The sequence below is a fragment of the Lynx canadensis genome, chromosome E1 (genome assembly GCF_007474595.2).
Source record: "Lynx canadensis isolate LIC74 chromosome E1, mLynCan4.pri.v2, whole genome shotgun sequence".
Classification (NCBI taxonomy): domain Eukaryota; kingdom Metazoa; phylum Chordata; class Mammalia; order Carnivora; family Felidae; genus Lynx; species Lynx canadensis.
The window spans coordinates 20,161,689-20,184,179 of NC_044316.2; the positions used below are offsets into that span (position 1 = coordinate 20,161,689).

General features: G+C 42.3%; 1 protein-coding gene across 2 annotated transcripts in view; it reads right to left on the bottom strand.

The window, feature by feature from the left end:
• MYO1D (myosin ID) overlaps positions 1 to 22,491 on the bottom strand; it is a 359,179-nt gene that overhangs the window by 146,506 nt on the left and 190,182 nt on the right. For both annotated transcript variants that reach the window (XM_030296022.2, XM_030296023.1), the window contains exons 17-19: positions 17,040 to 17,263; positions 11,401 to 11,545; positions 10,750 to 10,854 (exon numbers count right to left, since the gene is read on the bottom strand). In XM_030296022.2, the coding sequence (XP_030151882.1) occupies positions 10,750 to 10,854; positions 11,401 to 11,545; positions 17,040 to 17,263 (474 nt within the window). The remainder of the gene's footprint in view (positions 1 to 10,749; positions 10,855 to 11,400; positions 11,546 to 17,039; positions 17,264 to 22,491) is intronic.

The following is a 22,491-nucleotide window of genomic DNA, read 5'->3' on the forward strand; positions in this document are numbered from 1 at the left end:
GGAGAGAGACAGAGCGCAAGTGGGGGAGGGGCAGAGAGAGAGGGAGACACAGAATCTAAGCAGGCTCCAGGCTCTGAGCTGTCAGCACAGAGCTTGACATGGGGGCTCAAACTCACGAATCGTGAGATCATGACCTGAGCTGAAGTCAGACGCTCAACCGACTGAGCCAGTCAGGCGCCCCTAGAACACTGTGTTTTTAAACTTATAGTTGAAGCTATGTTTGGCACAGGAGATTGATTTTACTCACAAAACTTGTGATAATCTGATTATAACCTCACTAATCTAGATTTAAGTAACTCAGCCAGTATAAGAGATTACTCAGATTATCTTAAAATTGGAAGTATATAAAAAAGCTGCTTCCCTTGTAAAGTAGCCGAAAATAAGTTAGCAAAATAGTTATAAATAAAACTTACAAATTTACTTCAAAACAAAGTAAAAATCTTTTTTTTTTTTTTAAATGAAGGTCAAGAAACAGCAGAATATTTTATGGTAAAAGTACTCAGAAGAGTGGTTGCCTTTGGTGGTGGTAGGGCTTGGCTCAGAAGGGGCACGAGAGGGCTTTTCAGGGTGACGGAAATGTTTTATATTGGGACAGGGCTGTGATTTACATGGGTGTACGCACCAGCCAAAACTCACTGAACTGTATACCTCAACACAACTACAGAAGCAAAACAGTGTAGCATCTCAAATATCCAGGGCTGATTCTTATTTACCGCTTTATTATTTCACAGACAGTAATTCTGTCTTCCAGCCAGACCGGAAGCTCCTTGCGGGTCACTGTCATATGGTGGCTTTTTTCTTACACCTCGCAGCACCCAGTACCAAAGTGGGCGACTTGTAGCATTTGCTCATCTGTTGGTTTTGAGAGCACTTTTAACCCCACAAGATAATTTCAAGAGGCATTCTTCCCCACGTGAGCCAGTCAGTGTTGGTGATAAGAACTGTCAGACTAGAAAATACAGCAGCACACTGGGGAGGTTGCGTAACGTGCGAAACAGATTTCCCCAGTGGCAAATGAAAGCACGTTTGCTCAACAGCTGAAGTCCCCGTTGCCTGGTTTGGTCTTGGAAAACCATTTCTGCACTGAAGAAAGAGGAACTGTGGATTCTGGCCTTCTTATTTCTGAGGCTGGAAGACTATCAGTTAAGCTATCTTTTTAGTAAAAAGCTCCCTAACATAGCACGCACTGTAGAAGCACATGGATTGCTCATCTGGAATTATTTTCTTCTTCTGGTTGGAACTGTTGAGATTTATTTGCACATTTTCTTTCATCTCTTGAAGTGTCTGTCCCATGAGTTACTCTTTTCCTTCAGAGTCTATGTCTCTGGAGGGCAGGATCCTCAGCAGCAGCCATCACTACAATACTCTGCACAGAACGCTGACCGGCCCCGGGAACCGTCCCGGGTGGATCTAGGAGAAACACTTGTGTCTGTACTTGCAACCCCGTATTACTTGGTCGTAGCTACCCTTAAAAATAGACTCACACTTTCATGGAGAAAAGGGTCTTTCTATAATCGGACAGCTACAAATGATATTGAATTAATTTTTTCCTACATTTTAAAAAGATTGTATTTATTTATTTCAATATTTATTCATTTTTGAGAGATAGAGACAGAGCTGAGTTGGGGACGGGCAGAAAGAGAGGGAAATACAGAGTCCGAAGCAGGCCCCAGGCTCAGAGCTGTCAGCACAGAGCCCAATACGGGGCTCGAACTCATGGATTGCAAGATCATGACCTGAGCTGAATTCGGACACTTAAAACGACTGAGCCACCCAGGTGCCCCATTTTTTCCTACATTTAAAATCCAACACCTGATTCCTAGTAATTAGAAAAAAATTATACTGGTAAGCATTTCCTTAAATTAAATAATTTGATAATTTTTTCCCAAAATTGCAATGTACATTAAAAATATTTTTTTAAATGTTTTTATTTATTTTTGAGACAGAGAGAGACAGAGTATGAGCAGGGGAGGGGGCAGAGAGAGAGGGAGGCACAGAATCCGAAGCAGGCTCCAGGCTCTGAGCTGTCAGCACAGAGCCCAACGCGGGGCTCAAACTCACAGACTGTGAGATCATGATCTGAGCTGAAGTCAGACGTTTAACTGACTGAGCCACCCAGGCGCCCCTCAATGTACATTTTTTTAAAACATTTATTTATTTTTTGAGAGACAGAGAGTATGAGTGGGGGAGGGGCAGAGAGCGAGGGAGACACAGAATCCGAAGCAGGCTCCAGGCTCTGAGTTGTCAGCACAGAGCCCGGCGTGGGGCCTGAACTCACGAACTGTGAGATCATGACCTGAGCCAAAGTCAGATGCTTAACCTATTAAGCCACCCAGGCGCCCTGCCATGTGCATTTTTAAGCACTCTATAAGCTGCTGATGATATACAAAGGAACGACATGAAGCCCTTGGTTATAATAAGAATCTGAGTCTAGTAGTTGAGATAGATAAGAAATTAACATGTGAAAATAATTTCACATAAAAGAAAATAAATCTAGATAATGGGATAGGGAGAAAATGTACATGTCTGTGTGATTCTGTAGAGTGCCAGAGAGAGTCAGAGTATGCCCATGTTTGTAGGTAAATCTTTCCCTAACAGGTAGAATTAACCTCAGAACATTTCATAAACAAGGAATGATCTATATGCTAATTGGGATGTTTCAATCTTAGATTTGGGGAACAGTTAAATCAAAACTGAGCACAAAAAATTTCTGAACCACTATAATGTCATGTTCCTCAGTGGAAAAAGTTCCTCAGAAGGAAAAGCAAAGCAAAACAAAACAAAACAACGAAGAACACTAAACGCCTCCCCCCTCCCCCCAAGGTAAAGGGGAAGCCACACTTGTGATTATATATTCTCCATCCCTGCTCCCAAGACCACATTTTCAAGATGCAAGTGAAGCAGTCAGAGATAAATTTGAACACACCGTTACCTTTGGCAGGATCCACAGCTAACTAAATTAGGACAGGTAAGACGGGACACAGCAGGGTAGGAAACAGCAAACTCAAATTTAGGTTCTTGAATTTTATGGTCTCCTCCCTTCTGCCTCATAGTTTTAGAAATCAGTCAATTTGCTAAACATTTCTTTTCGAACCAAAGCATATTTTTCAGCCTTCGACTTGACGAAAAATGGTATCTGTAATTAAGAGGAAACTAGAGTCCAAGTGGTAGTATACTACTCTTGGTAGTAATTATTTACTTCACACAGCAATGGTTTTTGCCATGAAAGGGAGGTGGCCCTTGTCAGAAGACTTGAAACAAGGTGACTGTGGAGCTTCTGTGTCAGCATTTTTTCTAAGTGGTTCTACACAACACCAGCCTCAGATGAGGCTTCGTGAAAGAAAGGGTTCCAAGTCAGGTAGGTTTGAGGAACGCTGCAAACCATGGCCTCCCCAGGGATACTCGTAACCCATGAACATATTAAAGGTTCTGAGAATTCTGCCCTTAAAAGAGTATATTTAACTGCCGAACCCAGCGTTTCCCAATTATGATACAAGGAATCCTTTTTAAAGACAAATTAATATACATTCAGCACAACACTGGCCTGTGAAACTCATGTTGGAGAACACTAATCCACTCATCATTTGTATCCATCTTAGAGTATGGAGACTACAGAGCATCTACAGTGGATCCTGAATAATAAGTAAAAGCAGTCCCTCCTCTTGGGCAAAATCTCATGAGGAAATACATGTGCGTTGCACAAGAACATGAGAAAAAGAAAAGCTTGTTGCATAATTTCATGAGTTCACACAAGAGTCAACAACAACAGAGCACACTGGTAAAGTGGAGAGGACTTTCCTTCTGTGATGGGTCCATGAGTTAACCTGGAAACCAGAAGACAAAAACCTCAAAGCAGAAATGTTATTGAAGTGCTGTTTAGAAATATTACAGTCCTTTTTACATAAAAATGGAATTTCTAAGGAGAACAGGTCATAAATCTCTACCTTGGGTTTTAACAACTCAAATCATCCTTAAAACAGAGCAAGTGAGTGGCAAGGACATCATGTACCAAGGAAAGAGCTTTATGTTGCGTAACTCAGCTGAATCTAAGTGGCAGAGAGAAAATTTTAACATGTATATATAAATTTATAAATTCAAAGTTAATTAAAATAATTATGGCATAGGAACACTGTTTTTCTTTCTCTTAAATTCATAAAGTAATAGAAAAATTGGCTCACAGACTCACTACTGGATGAGATCTCATCTTATTTCTTTCTATTCCCCATGCTGCAATCCTCAACCAAAGAATCTATTTATAGTTTTAGTCACCACCACAGGGGGCCAGAGAAAAAGTTCCCCTGGAGAGTTAGACCAACAGAAAACACATTATTGGTGAAGGGAGCTATTTGCAGACATCTCCCACCTTTAAGGACATTTTATAACTGTAGTTAATGGAAAGTGGTCATTTCAGAAAGACTCAAAGCAGAAAGGAAAGGGCTTTACTGAAATCATACCAAGTTTACCTTGGCATGTCCTTGGGATTGATAAGTTTCTAAAAAAGGCATTATCTAAACTCAACACCAGCAAACCAAACAATATGATTAAAAAATGGACAGAGGACCCAAACATTTTCCCAAATGTATGCAGATGGTCAACAGGCACGTGAAAAATGCTCAACATCATACTCATCGTCAGGGAAATACAAATCAAAACCACAATGAGATATTACCTTACACCTTGTCAGAATGGTCAGAATCAAAGACAAAAAATAACAAGTGTTGGTGAGGATCTGGAGAAAAAGGAACCCTCATGCATTGCTGGTAGGAATGTAAATTGGTACAGCCACTGTGGAAAACTGTGGAGATTCCTCACAAAATTAAAAATAGAAATACCATATGATCCAATAATTCTGCTACTGGTTATTCACCCAAAGAAAATGAGAACACTAATCAAAATGATATTTGCACCCCTATGTTTACTGCAGCATTACACAAATAAGGAAGATGTGAGATATCTATCATAGAATATCACACAGCCATAAAAACAAATGAGACCTTGCCATTTGCAACAACATGGATGAACCTAGAGAGTATTATGTGAAGTGAAATAAGTCAGACAGACAAAGACAAATACCATATGATTTCACTCATATGTGGAACCTAATAAAGAAAACAAATGGTGTGCCTGGGTGGCTCAGTTGGTTAAGCTTTCAACTTTGGCTTAGGTCATGATCTTACAGTTTGTGGGTTTGAGCCTCACGTTGGGCTCTGTGCTGACAGCTCAGAGCCTGGAGCCTGCTTTGGATTCTGTGTATCCCTCTCTCTCTCTGCCCCTCCTCTGCTCACACTCTATCATTCTCTCTCAAAAATAAACATTAAAAATATAAAAAAAAAATAAAAATAAAAAACGAATAAACAAAAAGCAGAGTCAGATCTATAAATACAGAGAACAAACTCGAACTGATGGTGGCCAGAGGGTAGGGGGGTTGAGAGGGATGGGCATTTGCATAAAGGGGTGTAGGAGAAACAGCCTTCCAGTTATGGAATGAAAAAGTCATGGAAATACAAGGGACAGCATAGATAATACAGTCAATGATATTGTAATAGTGTGGTTTGGTGACCTATGATAGCTACACTTGTGGTGAGCATAGCACAATGTAGACAGTTGTTGAATCACTATGTTGTACCTGAAATTGATGTAACACTGCATGTCAACTATACTCAAATAAAAAAAAATTAAATTATTTAAGGCATAGTGTGAAGAAATATTATTTTCCACTGAATTTAGAAACACAGGAGCATGACTAAGAATTTTTCAGCTTTTATCCAGCAGGATCCAGGTAGAGACATACTGTCAGACATCAAACTGTCATCACTGGAACGACAGAATCAGACATCAGGTTTTTCCGTAGTAGATGACATAATTCTTACAACCATTCAATGCTCTTTGGTCAACTGTTCTGATTACTAATTTCTCATATAGCTTGATACTAGAAAGGGAGTACCCTAGATAGTAGATATGAGAATTCAATAAAATGATACATTCTGTTGTGAAATTCACCAATTGACATTGTGGCTTATATATGGTTTTGTGTCTGATTCTGGTCAGCAAAAGCCATTTCTTGATTGTCTGATCAACTCCAGGTCTACTTCTAAAAGAGTTTCCAGATCTATGAGTTCACAATTAGACTCCAACATACTGTCAACAAGCTTTCCTTGGTGATGTTTATTTCATTCGGAGTTTAAAAAAAGTTACTGTCTATTTTGTTAAAAAGTCTGTATCATATTGAGGTGATCTCTTCTTCCTCAGAATATTTGAATACCCCAGCCCGGGGTCACCACTATTCTACTTTCTTTCTCTATTAATGCAACTAATCTATTACTTCACATAAGTGTAATACAATCTTTGTCTTTTTGTGTCTTATTCACTCAGATAATATCTTCAAGGTCATCCACCCTGTAGCATGTATTTCATTCCTTTTTATGGCTGAACAGTATTCCATCATGTGGATACATGTATTCTTTATTCATCTGTCCGTGGACATTTGGGTTGTTTCTACCTTAACTACTGTGAAGAATGCTATGATCATTGGTATGCAATTGTCTTTTCAGGAGATTGAATGATTGATTGAAAGTTTATTTATTTATTTTGAGAGAAAGAGAGAGAGAGAGAAAAAGCGGGGTAGGGGCAGAGAGAGAGGGGGACAGAGGATCCAAAGTGGGCTCTGTGCTGACAGCAGAGAGCCCGATGTGGGGCTCAGACTCACGAACTGTGAGATCACAACCTAAGCTGAAGTCAGACGCTCAACTAAGTCACCCAGGTGCCCCCAAAATTTAAATAATAAGAAAAATATTATTTACACATGTGGCCACCATTCCCCTTACTCTTCATTCCTTGATGTATGCCCCATATTACCATCTGGAATCACTTTCCTTCTCTCTGAAGGACATTCTCTAACATTTCCTGTAATGCATATTTTTGGATAAGTCTGAAGAAGTCTTTACTTCACTTTGGTTTATTTAAAATCTTTTTTAAGTTTATTTATTTTGAGGGAGAGAGAGAGAGAGAGAGAGAGAGAGAGAGTGAGTGAGAATGAGCAGGGGAGGGACTTAGAGAGAGGGGGACAGAGGATCCAAAGCAAGTTCCATGATGACAGCAAGATCCCAACCCAGGGTTCAAACTCACAAAAGGTAAAGATTGTGACCTGAGCTGAAGTCGGATGCTTAACAGACTTAGCCACCAGATGCCCCCGTGTCACTTTGGTTTTTAAAAGATGTATTCGGTGGGTGGTGACTTCTAGGTTGACAGCCTTTGTCTTCTTTCAGTACAAGAAGCTCTCACATCCAACTATCTTCTCATTTGCATTGTTTTCTGACAAGGAATCTGATACATCCTCATCTTTCTCCTCAATCTTTTTTCTTTTTAAAATGCTTATTTATTTTGTGAGAGAGAGCATGAGCAAGCAGGGGAGGGGCAGAGAGAGAGGGAGGGAGAGAACCCCAAGCAGGCTCCGCACTGTCAGCACAGAGCCCGATGTGGGGCTTGATCCCAAAAACTGTGAGATCATGACCTAAGCCGAAATCAAGAGTTGGACATTCAACTGACTGAGCCACCCAGGTGCCCCTCTTTTTTCTCTTTATCACTGCTTTTAAGCAATTTGATCATGTTGTGCCTTGGTACAGCCTTCTTCATGTTGCTTTGTGTTTGGGGTTTGTTGAGTTTCTTGAGTCTAAGAGTTTGCATCAAATTTGAAAAAATTTCAGCCATTATTTTTTCAAATATTTTAAATTTCCCCCTTCTCTTCTCTCCTACAGGGACTCCACAAGCACATGTATTGGGCCACTTGACATTGTCTTGCAGGGTCCTAATTTTTTGCTCTTTTTTAAGGCGGTGGCATCTTTTTCCCCCCTTTTCTCACTGTGTCTCATTTCAGGTACTTTTATTGCTGTATCTTCAAGTTTACAAATCTTTCTTCTGCAATATCTACACTGCTGTTAACCTCATCAAGTGAATTAAAAAAAAAAAAGACCTCAGAGGCTGTTTTTTATCCCTATCCGTAACATATGCATAACAATTATTTTAATGACTTTGTCTTTTGTTTTTTTGTTTTAATTTTCATTTATTTTTGAGAAAGAGACAGAGCGTGAGCAGGGGAGGAACAGAGAGGGAGACAAGAATCCGAAGCAGGCTCCAGGCTCTGATCTGTTAGCACAGAGCCCGACACGGGGCTCGAACTCACGAGCCATGAGATCACAACCTGAGCCAAAGTCGGATGCCCAACTGACTGAGCCACCCAGGTGCCCCTGACCTTGTCTTTTAATTCTATAATCTATGTCAGTCCTGGATCAGTTCGAATGACTGACTTTTCTTCTCATTATAGGTTGTAGTTTCCTGCTGTTTTGTAAGCATGGTAATTTTGGATCCAATGGCACGAATTCTGAATTTTATCTTTTGGGTGCTAAAGAGTTTGTATTCCCATAAATATTTTTGAGCTTTGTTCTGGGGCACAGGTTTCTTGGAAACTGTATGGTTCTTTTGGGTCACGTTTTCAAGATTTGCTGGCTGGGATTAGGGCAGCATTTAGTCAAGGGCTAATTACTCCCTAAGAGCAATGCCAAGATTTCTGTCTGTACTCTCCCTGGTATCCAATGAATCATGAGGTTTTTCCAAAGGTTGGTGGGAGCAGGTACTATTTGCAACCCTTGGTGAGTGCTGGCCATTGTTGCTTCTTACCCTTTGGGGTGGTTGTTTCTCTGACCTTGGGTAGTTGCTTCACATGCACATGCTGAGCAGCGCCCAGAGGAACACCTGCTGTGGACCCTCTGAGGCTATCTGGAGGTCCCCCTATGCAGCACGCTGTTCTCTGTCTCTCTGCTCTGCAAACTCCAGCTGTGTGATGTCTCCTAGCTCAGCTCTCTTGTTTCACTAGCGGAGTCTACTGAGCTCTGCCTTGGCTTCCCCACTCATCCACAGACTAGAGAGTCTCTCAAGGAAGTAAACCAGCTAACTGCAGGGCTCACTCATTTACTTCTTGTATCTTAGGAATCGCCGTCTTCCCTTGCTTGATGTGAGTGACTGGAAAATCATGGTTTCAAGTTTCTTTAACATTTATCCTTCTTTTGTTCATCTTATAGCTACACTGTATTCTACGGTGCACATACACAATTTGTTTGTCTAATCATATATTTATGTAATTTTTTTCCCAGTTTTTTGGCTGTTACAACATATAAAACTATTTTTGGATATACGTGTGAATATATTGTACAATAAATCCTGAGTTGTGGAATTCCTAGATTAAGTGGTCTGAGCATTTAAATTTTTGATAGCTATTGCCCAACTATTCACTGAAAAGGCCTCCTACCAACAGTGTTTCCTCTAAATTCTTGCAAACACTGGTTGCTATCAACATCTTAAAGTTTGCCAAACTTACAATGGAAAAATATTTCATTATTTTGACCTGAATAACATTGCAATTGTGTATTGTTTCAAGATTTGAAAGAAAACAACTGTAAAATCACCCAAACCTGGGCTTTTGTTATGAGATAATTCTTTCCTCCTTTGGGAATATATTGGCATATTTGTCAATATTTCTTCTGGGGTCAAGCTAGGAAATATTTTTCTTAAATTCACCCATTTCATTAATATTTTGAAGTTTATTTGCTTAATTTTGCACAATGCTTTTATTAATTATTGTAATGTCCTCTGTATGTTTTGAAAACAAGTATTCTACAATTTTAAAAAACCAACTATGTCCCCTGTCTTCCACTCTCCAACTTCCACACTTCTGCCTGCCCCAAGGCCATCATCTATAGGTAAATAACAGTCCACACCCATGTGTTGCCTCAGATAAGCAACTATATTCATAGTTCATAACTTCCCCCTTCCCCCACCTCCCAAATTCTCTGTCCTTCTGCTTTTTCTAACCTATGTCCTTCCTCCCTCCCCTCCTTTAAAATAGTAATAAAACAGGGGCGCCTGGGTGGCGCAGTCGGTTAGGCGTCCGACTTCAGCCAGGTCACGATCTCGCGGTCCGTGAGTTCGAGCCCCGCGTCGGGCTCTGGGCTGATGGCTCGGAGCCTGGAGCCTGTTTCCGATTCTGTGTCTCCCTCTCTCTCTGCCCCTCCCCCGTTCACGCTCTGTCTCTCTCTGTCCCAAAAAATGAATAAACGTTGAAAAAAAAACAAAACATACATTAAAAAAAAAAAAAAGTAAAATAGTAATAAAACATGTATAAAAAAATACTAAATGACCATCTGGGGTGCCGGGTGGCTCAGTCAGTTGGGCCTCCGACTTCAGCTCAGGTCATGATCTCGTGATTCGTGAGTTTGAGCCCCGTGTTGGGCTCTCTGCTGTCAGCCCGGAGCCTGCTTTGGATCCTCTGACCTCCTCCCTCTGCCCTTCCCCAACTTGTGCTCACTCTCTCCTTCTCTCTCTCAAAAATCAATAAAATATTAAAAATAATTATTAAAAAAAAAAGGTACTAAATGCCCACGAAATGCAAGGTAGACCGGCACGTGCTAGGAAAGACTCACATGCAGTAAAATACAAATCCCTGATCTCAGGGAGGTTCCTCCCTAGAAACAGTTACCAAAAATCTCCACTTCCCTTACAAAGGCTTCAGAGCCTATCCCTGAAGCCAAAGTCACGTCAGCCATTACACCCATGCCTTCCCACAGGCAGGCAGAGCTCACTGGTGGTGTAGCCAGGGATGGACCTTGTGTGATGTCTTCCTGCAGTCACGGCTAGTTTAAGTTCATCTGAATGCATCTTTTCTTCCCGTGGAGGAGGTCTGTTTCAAGCCCGCCTCACCTTACGGACGTGACAGGAAAAGAGGATGTTCATGTATTTGTCCTTCCGTTTCAGTTCATTTGCGACGGGGACAAAAGTGCCTGAGGTCTGAGGTGTATCTGGCTTCTGAAAGAAAAAGGAAACATGACAAAATGAGTCTGCTTAGCATTTTAGACGAAAAGGGAATCTTTCGGTTGCCTGCTTTGTAACCATGCTCAGTTTCACACACATACTTTTATCTCCCATCCCAGATGGTGAGCAGCTAAAGGGGTGTCACAGTAATACCGGAGGGCCTATAAAATTTTTAAAATAAGGGATGGGAGGGAGAATGAAATGTTGCTTTGGGAATAATTAATATAAAGGTGGTAATTAAAAATTGCTGCTGACTTATGCAAGGGAATGTTTAAATGTGTAAAAATTAGGTTGTGGAGTGTACCTAATACATATGGCACAGAGACACAGACAACCTTTTTTAAAGCAGGGGAAACATCAAATATTGCACAGTTAGAAGCAACAAAATCTTTTTGTTTAGTATCTTATCACTTATAGAAGTTTAGTTTCTGTAGGTGTCTTGTTCTTTCCACAAATTCTTGCAGAAAAATTCTTCCCTTTCTGTAAATCCTTCCTGTAAAGGGACTAGGAGTCGATTGTACTTTGTTCTCCTGGACGTACCGAAGCAAGATAGTTGCCCTCCCAGGCTCTTTGCAGTCCCAGGTCGGCCCTTTGGCCTTTCAACATTTCCATGGCTGCAACCTTTGCCCTGACTTGGGGCAGGTCAGAGGCAGGCATGCTCTTGATGAGCTGGGATGCTCTCCATCTGTAAGTCAATAAACGAAATATATTAGGATTTACAAGTCCAATCCCATTCATTCCCCAAAATAACTGAGCTGCCATTAAGCAGAATTTAAACCAAAGTACTTGCATGCTACTCAATACAACAAGAACAACAACAACAACAACAACAAACAAACAAACAAAAAAATCAAAGGTCTCCAAAATATACACAGAGCTTGTTAGACAAAGATTTGCATAACTTTCTTTGTCATTTGTGTGTTTTGAAAGCAACTAGAACTTCATGATACGTGGGTTCTCCTAACAGTTATGGTTAGAGCACAGAGAGTTTGGATTCATCACTCATTCAATCAATAAATGCTTCCTAGGCACTTACTAAACTCCTGATGCTGGGCGGTGGAGGCCCAGCAGTGAACAGTCGGATAAAGGTCCTTTCTGCTAGGTGCTTACCTTCTAGAAGCAGGAACAGACAGCAAAGAAACCAACAAGCATGAGTGACGTGCTAAGTGCTATGGAGAAACTCAGGCAACGAAGGAAGGACAGGGGTGCAGTGGAGAGCAGGAACGGGTTTGGGGTGTTATTGATATAGGGAGGTCTGGGGGGGCACCACTGATCAGGATCTGTGAGCAGAGACATTCAGGAAGTGAGGGGGGTGCGTGGATATTTGAACAAGAGCGTCTTCTCCAGGAAGAGCACAGTAGTGCAAGGGTTCTAAAGTGTGTACCTGCTGAGTGGGTTGGGGGACCAGTGAGGAGCCCTGTGAAGCTGCAGCAGGAAGGGTGTGGGGGAGGGGAGCAGGTGGGGAGGCCGGAGAGGAGCCCAGGGACAGATCCACACAGCCACGGAGGCCATTGTGAGGACTCTGGCCTTTACTCTGAATGAGACTAGAAGCCATTGGAAGGTTCTGAACAAGGAAGGGACATGACCTGACCCCTGCTTTACAGGATCATCCCAACTGCCGTGTGAAAGAAGGCTGGAGTGGGTAGGAGGCTCTTTGTGTAATGCACATGGGAGAGATCAATGGCTGGGATTGCAGAGGGAATGGTAGAGGCAGAGACAGGTGTTGGGCCAAGATGTGTTTTGAAGGACACGCCAGGAGAGATGCCGATGTATTAGATGTGGGAGCAAGAGAATAAGGGAGAATTTAAAGATGACTCTGAGATTGTTGGCCCAAGTAACTAAAAACATAAGTTAATCCATTCCTGATTGAGAAAAACAAGCACAAAGCTTTTATTCTATCAGAGCCATCTGAGCCCTACATGCACTTATGCCGTCTTAAAGCAGGGGAATGGAAGCAAACCCAGAATAACAACATGCCCAACTCCATCTCATCCTCCTCCTTCTCCTGCTCCTTGAAAGAGAGCAGGGGTAGAGGGAGAAAGAATCTTAAGCAGGCTTCATGCTCAACACGGAGCCTGACACGGGGCTCGATCTCACGCACCATGAAATCATGACCTGAGTCGAAATCAAGAGTCAGACACTTAACCAACTGAGCCACCCAGGCGCCCCCAGAACTTCTTTCTATCAGATGGAGTAATCGGGCCGGTGGTTCTCTGGCTGTGCTTCCTCAGGACATGAGGATGAGACGCACCTAACATGGAGAGGCGGTGCTCTCTCCCCTAAGTAGGTACACGAAATATTAGACTGCTTCCATCTAAGACTTGCCCAAGATGTATTCCATTTTCAAGAGGGTGACTTGAGCCTAAAGGTTTGTTTTTCTCTCTTAAATTCCTACTGAAATAACCAAATAAATATAAAAACAAGGAAAAACTCTGTAGCAGCACCAGCAAACGAGAACGATATCAATGAACTGAAAGACATGAAGCATTTCTTAGAGATTCGAGGCAGACGGGCCCGAGCTGTTGGTGAGGTGGCTCAGTGCTCAACTGTGCGGTCCACTTGGTGGGAGGAGAGGAACCCCTTCAGCAGAAATGGCACGAACAGTCCTTGGGCCTGAAGTAGCCAGGGCTGGTGGCCAGGACAGGCGGTGAAGGATCTCACGGTGGGAGATGTGCCAGTTCTCCGCACAAAGAATGGCTGCCCGTGGTGAGATGGGGCCATCTGCTGCAGCAGACAGCGTCAAAGGTAGCAGGATACAAAAACAACAGCCATGGAAGAAGTAAAGGCTCAGCCTAAGAGTGAAATCCTCTTCTCTGCTCTCTGGGGCCAACTGACACTCCAATGGGACAGACTGTCCTAAGGTCATTCCACAAAAGGCTGGCAGAATGACAGGCTGGGAGCAGTTGGTGGTCATAGTCAAGGTCAACTGGTGACGGGCACATCCTACAACACTAAGCGGCTTGCTGAGCAACTGCCCCAATTAGCCCTCAGGTCCAAATTTTATTCTCAGTGGGGGGACGTCTTTGCTCTATCTGCTGGTCTGTTTTCGGCCTCAGTGCCCAGTCCGTCTGTCCCTTCTTCACTACCCACAGTGGCCCAGGACAAGGCCTATACGTGACTGACTCCAGAGGCATGCTGGGCATCTGATAAGTAAACTGTCATCTGTAAACCTATGTAGCCCCCAACAACATGTTTATGGAGGCCATAAAAATCGCCAGTCTCGACAACATGGTAAGGGGGGCAAAGCTGAGCATGAGGAAGGCTCCCAGTCTTTCCAGAATGGAAGAGAATTACTGTGAGGAACAGGAGCGAGCTTAACCATGATTAGACAGGCTGCGATTTTAGAAAACAAACAAAAACCCATGATCGGAGTGGAATCCTTTAATTTCTCAGTAGTCCACAGATCAAAAAAGTTAAGAATAAATTAAGTAGGATACAGTGACTACATCAGGGTTTGGTAAACCACAGTCTGTGCCAAATTCAGCCTATGGCCTGGTTTTGTGCTGCTCGTGAGCTAAGAATAGTTTTTACATGTTTGACAAAACCAGAGCAAAACAAAGGAAAATATGTGACAGAGACCATATGTAGCCCATAAAGCCTAAAATATTTATTATCTGGCCCTTAACAGAAAAAGTCTGCCTTTGGACGAGATTAACACAACTGGCAGGATTCATTTAGTGTGTGTGCACACGCGCGTGTGTCTGTGTGTGCACAAGGTTAGCAGACACAGCAGATGCGTTATTTTCAAAGTGGTCATTAACCTAAGCCCCAAGAAGGCTGGGACTATCTCTTATATCTTTATTTTTTGTCACCATATCCCTGGAACCCAGGCCAGTGACCACGACACAGTTGGCCTGGAGTAAGTATATGCTAAATGAATAAACTGAATTTTGCAATAATTAATCAATTATAGGCCATATACAAAACCATCAAAATCTAAAAAGAAGACTGTACAGGTCACAGTGCGACACAGTCAAATCAATAATTCTTGGTGGCAATTAAAAATACTACATAGATCTTTCTTGTCATGGACAGGTCTCCCCCCGCCCCCCCAATTTTTTTTTTCAGTTTATTGATTTATTTAGAGAGAAGGAGAGAGAGGGAAGACAGTGATTCCCAAACAGGTTCTATGCTGCCAGCATAGGGCCCAACGTAGGGCTCGATCTCATGAACTGAACCTTGACATCATGACCTGAGCTGAAATCAAGAGTCAGACACTTAACCGACTGAGCCACGCAGGTGCCCCTCCAAAAATTTTAAGTAGTCATATAACCTTATTTGTGTAAAAAAAGAGAGGAAAAAAGTCTCAAATGATATGTGATATGCATACACACTCTTAGTATGAACAAACATTTTTACAGTGTTTATTATGTGTCAGTTACTATCTGAAACGCTTCATAGATCTATTTACTCATAACCTTTTCAACAACCTTACAAGCAGGTACTACTATTATGCTACTTTTACCATAATACGGTATGGAAACTGAGGCACAGAGAGATTATCTAGTTTGCCCAAGGTTACACAACCAGGCAGCAACAGAGACTGAACATGGACCCAGGCTTCAGGGTTTGTGTTCTTAACCATTATACCATGCTGTCCCTTACATGGGGGCATGTGTTTGTAAACGCACAGACACAGACATATATAAGGGTGCAAACTAACTGTTAATGAGTGATTATCTCAGGGGAAGGAAATATGATGGAGGAGAGGAGAGGAGAGGAGGTATGGAGAATTTCAACTTGATATCCTGTATATTTCTGTATTATTTCACTTAAAAAAAACCATAGTGAGCATGTATTCACATACAGCTTAGCTACTTTTTAAATTATGTCAAAAGTGCAGGTTACAGATACCATTCATGAAAAACACTTACCTGTGCATTAAAAAGCCTGCCAAGGTTTACAGTGAACATTGATCGTATTAGATCTGAGAACAGAGGTAATTTTGCTTTCAGTAATTACTGTTTGATTTTTTTCCTTTTTATGAGATATCATTCCTCTTTCTTTTTCTTTTCTTTTTCTTTTTACAAAAGGCAAATAGGATACATATTGAAGCATTTTTTCCTCTGCATTTTTAAACATCTTTTGATATCTGCCACCAGTTATACAGAGCTAACTCTAAAAGAAGATGAAATCTGATTTAGCACAGAATTAGAAATTACTTCTTTTACATTCAGTAGGCCAATTATTTCATCGTGTTCTTTGGGAAATACCCCAATGCCACATGACCACATTTGAGACTGCTAGCTTAGTGTGTGTCACTGGACGGCTGTATCTAAGCCACAGCTAAATGTACCTGGTGCCCAGTGGCAACAAACAGGCTACGTGATGAAGGGGAGGGAGCTGTGAGTAACTAACTACACACTCCGATTCAGGGCAGCCTGCCAAAAACGAAGATCAGCTGAAAAGATATTAGATTTTACATGGGTGTTTATTTACTGTGTTAAAAAAAAAAAAAAAGGTTGCTTTAAAACAACTGCGTTCCCCCTTGTACTTTAAAGTCATCTGGGAAACTTTAGAAAGAACCTCTGTTTGGCACGCCTGGGTGGCTCAGTTGGTTGAGCGTCTGATTCTTGATTTCAACCAAGGTCATGATCCCAGGGTCGTGGGATCGAGCCCTGCGTGAGGCTCTGGGCTGGGTGTGGACCCTGCTGGAGATTCTTTCTCTCTATCCCACTTGCACGCCTCTTTCTTTCCCTCTCTCTCTCAAAGAAAAAAAAAAGGACCTCTGTTTGGGCCCCCCTCCCTGGTTCTGTTAAACATGACTTTCTGGAGGCAGGATGTGGGCATCGGTATGTTTCATAAACTCCTTGGTATGTTTCATAACCAGGATAGAGAAGCAAAGGATTAACAGACTTTCTGGTTTGAGTTTTATGTGGTGATTTTAATAAATAGTTATTTCTTGCTCATAAAAGAAAGAGATAGCATGTAACAGCTTAATTATGGCATGATTCAGGGGTTGTGCACACTGCTGTCAGCTGTGTGCTGACACAGGGACAAATACAAACAGGTTCCGCTATTTTGAGAGGTAAACAGATGCCCCTTGAAAGCAAAACCTTCAGACCTGAAGACATGAGGTAAAAGTCACATGGGCAGACGGCTGGGCCAATACCACGGTCTCAGATTTGTGACTTTATATATTAAGTGTGTTACCATAAATGGAAGCAGCAGGCTCTTACCTATTAAAAATTGCCTGTAAGGCCTCCTCGAAACGGCGAAGAACTTTAGGTGGGGTTGGCCACTTCACGTGCTTCCCGTAGTCCTTCATGCTCTTGACGCCGTGGAAGCGTTTGGCAACCTCGTGAATGTAGGACTTCACTTTGTAACGTCGGTAATATCTGATAATCGTCAGAGCTGCCTTGGTTCTCTTGTACCGCATGCGGGCCAGCGTGCCTCGCCACACCTTCACAACGGAGAAAGAAAGAGAAAAGTGTTGCTGGCTGGCTCAGTCAGTAGTACATGACTTTGAAATTGTATACGCTCCTCTACTTATGAGGTACCAACGTGGGATCTTGCGTATTGCCAACAAAATCAGGCAGGGACAAAGCACGTCAGTTCTGCCTGCCACCAACAGGTGGCGCCAGGAGTCACATTGGTCATTGGCTTCAGCGGTCTACCTGTTCATGACGTCCACCGGGCTGTGTGCTGACTCTGAAGCAGAGTCCTTGAACAGTCATGAAGAGAAGAAAGCCAAAATGCAAATGTCTCTGGACAAATTTTTTTTTTTAATTAAAAAAAAATTTTTTTTAACGTTTATTTATTTTTGAGACAGAGAGAGACAGAGCATGAACAGGGGAGGGGCAGAGAGAGAGGGAGACACAGAATCTGAAACAGGCTCCAGGCTCTGAGAGGTCAGCACAGAGCCCGACGCGGGGCTCGAACTCACGGACCGTGAGATCATGACCTGAGCCGAAGTCGGACGCTTAACCGACCGAGCCACCCAGGCGCCCCTCTGGACAAATATTTTAAGGATGCTGAAAGGAAGCAGGATGAGTCAGAACCAAAAGCCATCAACGTCTACAGTTCTCTAATGAAACCTAGCTTTACACAGACTACACCACTGGCCGCTAGTGTCCCCTCACGCTGCATTTACAAACGGACTTCTACACAGCCTGTGTGGCTCCCCTCCCCAGGTGCTGTGTAAATTTAGATGTAATCCCGAAATTTAGATGTAATCCCAGGGAAAGGGTAAACCAGATGACCAAGAATCTTTTAACATCTTTTCTGTGTTCAGAAATCAATCACACAATATATAAATGTCTCTGTGCCTGCTTTACCCAAGCATGGTGAAGTCAGAGGTACCTATGCTTTTCCTTCAGGATCCTCTGCCCACATTCCTGTACTTCTCAGTTTCTCAAGTAAAAAGGAATTTGGCATAATCTCTACTTCATTGTTGGCTCTTCCCCTCCACCACCAAAACTTACTCCTTCTACAAGACCTCCAGCATAAACCCCTTTCTCTTCTTTATTTGCTACTACAGTCTCCAAGACCCCAAACTACATGCATCACTTTTTTCAACAAACTGCCCGTACACACTGCCATCATGTTCTGGTTGATAGTTACTGCTGCTAATTAATTAGCCGTTCCAGTTCCTGGGCTGTTGGTATCGACCCCCCCTCCCCACCCCGTCTCCAGCCTCCCAGGACCAAGATTTTCAACCTCTAGTTCAAAGCCCACAGTATGGGGCTTCCAGACTCCCTCAGGTTTCTTTCATTTCCTCTTAAATCCCCACCTGTGCCCACCAATTTCTCAGAAAACCTTGTGTAATGCCTCCTTTATTACAGTCATTTTAGGATTTCTTCATGCCGACTCCTAAACTGGCATATCATACGCGCTTGCGATGTTCTCCTTTTTTCAGCCTGCTGCACGATACGGATAGATTTTTTTTTTTTTGCAAGCGACATGTAAGGTCACCAAGGGACCCTGAAGAGGAACCAACGAGTCAAGAAAAGCCATGCTATGTAAGGGAAACACGACACATGAGCAGTTTGCGATGGGAACCTAGAGCTCACGTATAAACAGAATATATAAAGACCATGAGGCAGGGAAAACTTGTTTCTGCACGTGGCGTCAGTACAGCAACCCTTTTTAGCCAAAATGGCTCTCTTCCCCGTCACCAAATCCATCATGCAGATGGCTTTGTTACGCCTCCACCCTAGTGCTAAAATAAAGGTCCCTTCTTTAGCATCTTGAAAAACCAAAAGAATACAATTACAGGGTGGAAGTCTGTGATTCAATTTCTTAAACAAAACACAATTTTCAAAGTTTCATTTTGTTGGTTGCTTTTCTCTTTAACAGAAAGGCAGTTAAGACTCCCTGGAGCCATACCTGTATAGGAAATCAATTTTTAATTTTTAAGGAGGGTTCACAGAGTTTCTCATTAAAATGTTTTTGGTTTAATTCTTTAGTAATTTGTGGGGGGAAAAGCATTTAATAAGTAAGTGCTTCTTCAGGGGGAGGTTTTAACGTTTAACAACATTTCATCTTTGTTTTTGGCTTCTTTGGGTTTTGCCTAGTTAAAAAAGTCAGATGGTATTTTACAAATCAAATGCTGATTTAAAAAGACAGCAGCTTTTCCTTTCGCCCACCTGATCCCACTGCCCCACCTCACAGTCTCAGTCCACACAACTGTTCTAACTACTGCTTCCAGTAGTAACAAATAATGCACATATACTGTTATTTCTTGGTTGATCCCTTTGGACATTATCCAGATTATAGACATTGGTGATTTGGCTCTCTCACCTCCCTCTTACCTCTCCTTTATCATCCCAATAATAATCACATCAAACATTTAAGTCGATAGTATTTACATTACACGTTATACTACTATATAATGCACAAATGATTTACATAGAATATACACTAAATATGTTACATATAGATTCGCTCTATCTCTGCCTTTTACTTTGTCATGTAAATCCATGCTTGCTTATAGTTAATAACTGACTCATTTTAAAAACCTGCTTTACTTTCTATATACCTACTGCTAATTTTTGACGGTGCTCTAACAGATCCATCAAATGATCAGTGATGACTTTTCTGATTGTTGAGTACATCACCTGTCTTTTTCTTTGATATTCCCCGTATCCTTTATGCCCCTTTGGCCTAGGGCACAGTTCCTATCCCAGAAACTTTTTAAACTACTCTTCCATATTGGATCCCCGAGGATTTGTCTTCCTTTTTCTTGGTTTTCCTCCCTCCAATAGCTTCCAAGAAAGGGTGCATGTCCTGTAAATTTCTGTTCTCTTTGATTTCCTTGAGAGTAAACCAGTTGTCTAAAATGCTGTGTCTTGGAGGGCAAGAGCAGAGGGGCTGAGAACAGGCTCTGGACACAGAATGCCTGTGTTCAAACCCTGGGTACACTTGGGCTGGCTTCTTAACTTCTCTGACTTAGTTTTCTTACCTGTGAAACAGAGATGACAATGGTGCTTAGCTTGTACCCGTATTGTGAAGATTGAAGGCGTTAATACACATAAAACCCTTAAAAAACAATGCCTGGTAGATAGCCAGTACTCAATAAGCACGGGTAGTTATGACTATTCTTTATTTCTCATCAGCGGGCTGTGTTACTTTCTTTTTTGTATGTGAAGACTTTTTGCCTCAGTTGCGTGTCCGTGCGTCCTGGAAACTCTAATGAATGTGAGCCATTCTTTCTCAGCCTACTAACTGCCCCCAAATAGTGTTGGATTGGGTATTGTTTCATTCTTCCACCTGTAATGTGGACCAGATGTCCATTATTTATATGCTTTATTTAGTCTCCCGGTTGCCCAAGAGGAAGGAAAAGAGAGCTGGGGCTGGAGGTAGCTGCCATCGAGCTCCTTCCTTAAGAGTAAAGAAATGTACCAGGGGCGTCTGGGTGGCACAGTCGGTTGAGCATCCGACTTCGGCTCAGGTCATGATTTTACTCGTGGGTTCGAGCTCCGCGTCGGGCTCTGTGCTGACAGCTCAGAGCCTGGAGCCTGCTTCCGATTCTGTGTCTCCCTTTCTCTCTGCCGCTCCCCTGCTCACACTCTGGCTCTTTCTCTCAAAACAAACATTAAAAAGAAAAAAAGAAAAAGAAAAGAAATGCACCAGAAGTTTGCTTCACCGAGTCTAGGGTGTCTTGTAATCTCGTAGCTTGATTGAGGACAGCTATTCTTTTTTTCCATGTCTTGTGGAGCTTTCTCTTGATTCAGCCCTAATATTATTTCTCATAGGCGCTTCCCCTATTCCTTGCCCACTTATTGATATATCAGAGGCAAGGAAGGATGGTAAACCTTCTGGACTCTTCTTGCCTGAGGGAGAATGTCTTCTTGATGGAAGAAGGGATCCCTAGACGGGTGTGGATTATTCCAAGCCTTCCCTCTGGCACACCTATACTCAATGCCGACACCAGCAAAAGCAGTGAGACTTTTCAGAATTCCCTCCTTGTACTTTTCCATGTTCCACTCTTCTCTTTGAAGAATGTATTGATCTTTTTAGTACCTTCGTTCAGTTTGGTACCACTTTTCTTTTTCTGGGTGGCATTTCTCAGCTAATGGTATGAAGTTGGGATCTTTTCTTGGTTTTGGGGTTCAAAGCATGTTCTTTGGAAGTTTTACATTTTTGTTAATTTCAGCAAATTTTGGGGAAAGAAATTTTTGTGAGCCTGCGGGTATAGTGCCAACTTTATCAGAAGTCCCTTAGGCTTTAGTTTTTTTACTCAGAGAAAAAGTAGCATTGAAAAACTACAGAGGAAAAGGACTACATGAAAAAAATTATTCATGTATTTTTCCTTGTAATCTAAGCATATTTGGTTTAAACAGATATACTCCCATAAGAGTTTGTTAGTCTGTGCAGGGGAGGGATGTTGTTGATTTTCCCACTTCCCTCTTTGTTTAAAGCAGCTTAAGCTGTTGGGTTTTTCGAGAGTCATATAAAGCTTGTGCCTGTAGAGGACTTTGCCTCATGATGGAATGTCAGAAAGCAGAGAATTAAATGTTACATGCAATAAGCAAATGTTTAATATTTATTTGCATATGTCTAGAGAGGTTCAACAAAAAAACAAGGGAACCAAAGGGGCCCTTGTTAAAACGGTATTAACATTAAAGAGGAACTAACTAGATACTATATGTTTTAGGATATGATGCTTCCACTCGGAAGCTGAAAGCTGAAGGAGACACAGTGGGATCTGGGAGGGAAAGTTAATACGAAGATATAAAGCAGAAGGCAGGCTGACAGGGGAGAGGGCCAGCAAGTCATTTCTTAGGTAGGAAAAAGGACAGAGGCAAACAGAGAGGCTGACTCGGAATAGCCCAGGTACAAAGAGAGACCATCAGAGAACAGTGGATACATCCTTGCTACTGAGAGAATCCAATTCCTCTCCTGTGTACCTTTACCCCCTGTAGTTGACTCTGCCGACACAGTAGCCAGAGTGATCCTTTCAAGACCAAAATCAGATCATGTCACTTCTCTGCTTAAAACTTTGCCACCATTCTGCATTTCCCTGAGTAACAGCCAACCAAAGCCCCCACACTAACCTACAAGGCCCCACGTTCTCTGGTGTGGTTACCTACCCCCTGCCCTCGCCAACTGCAGCCACCCTGGCACCCCCCCTCCCACACAGGCCAGCCACCCTGCCATCTACCCCCAGCTACCCGCCCCCCCACTCCT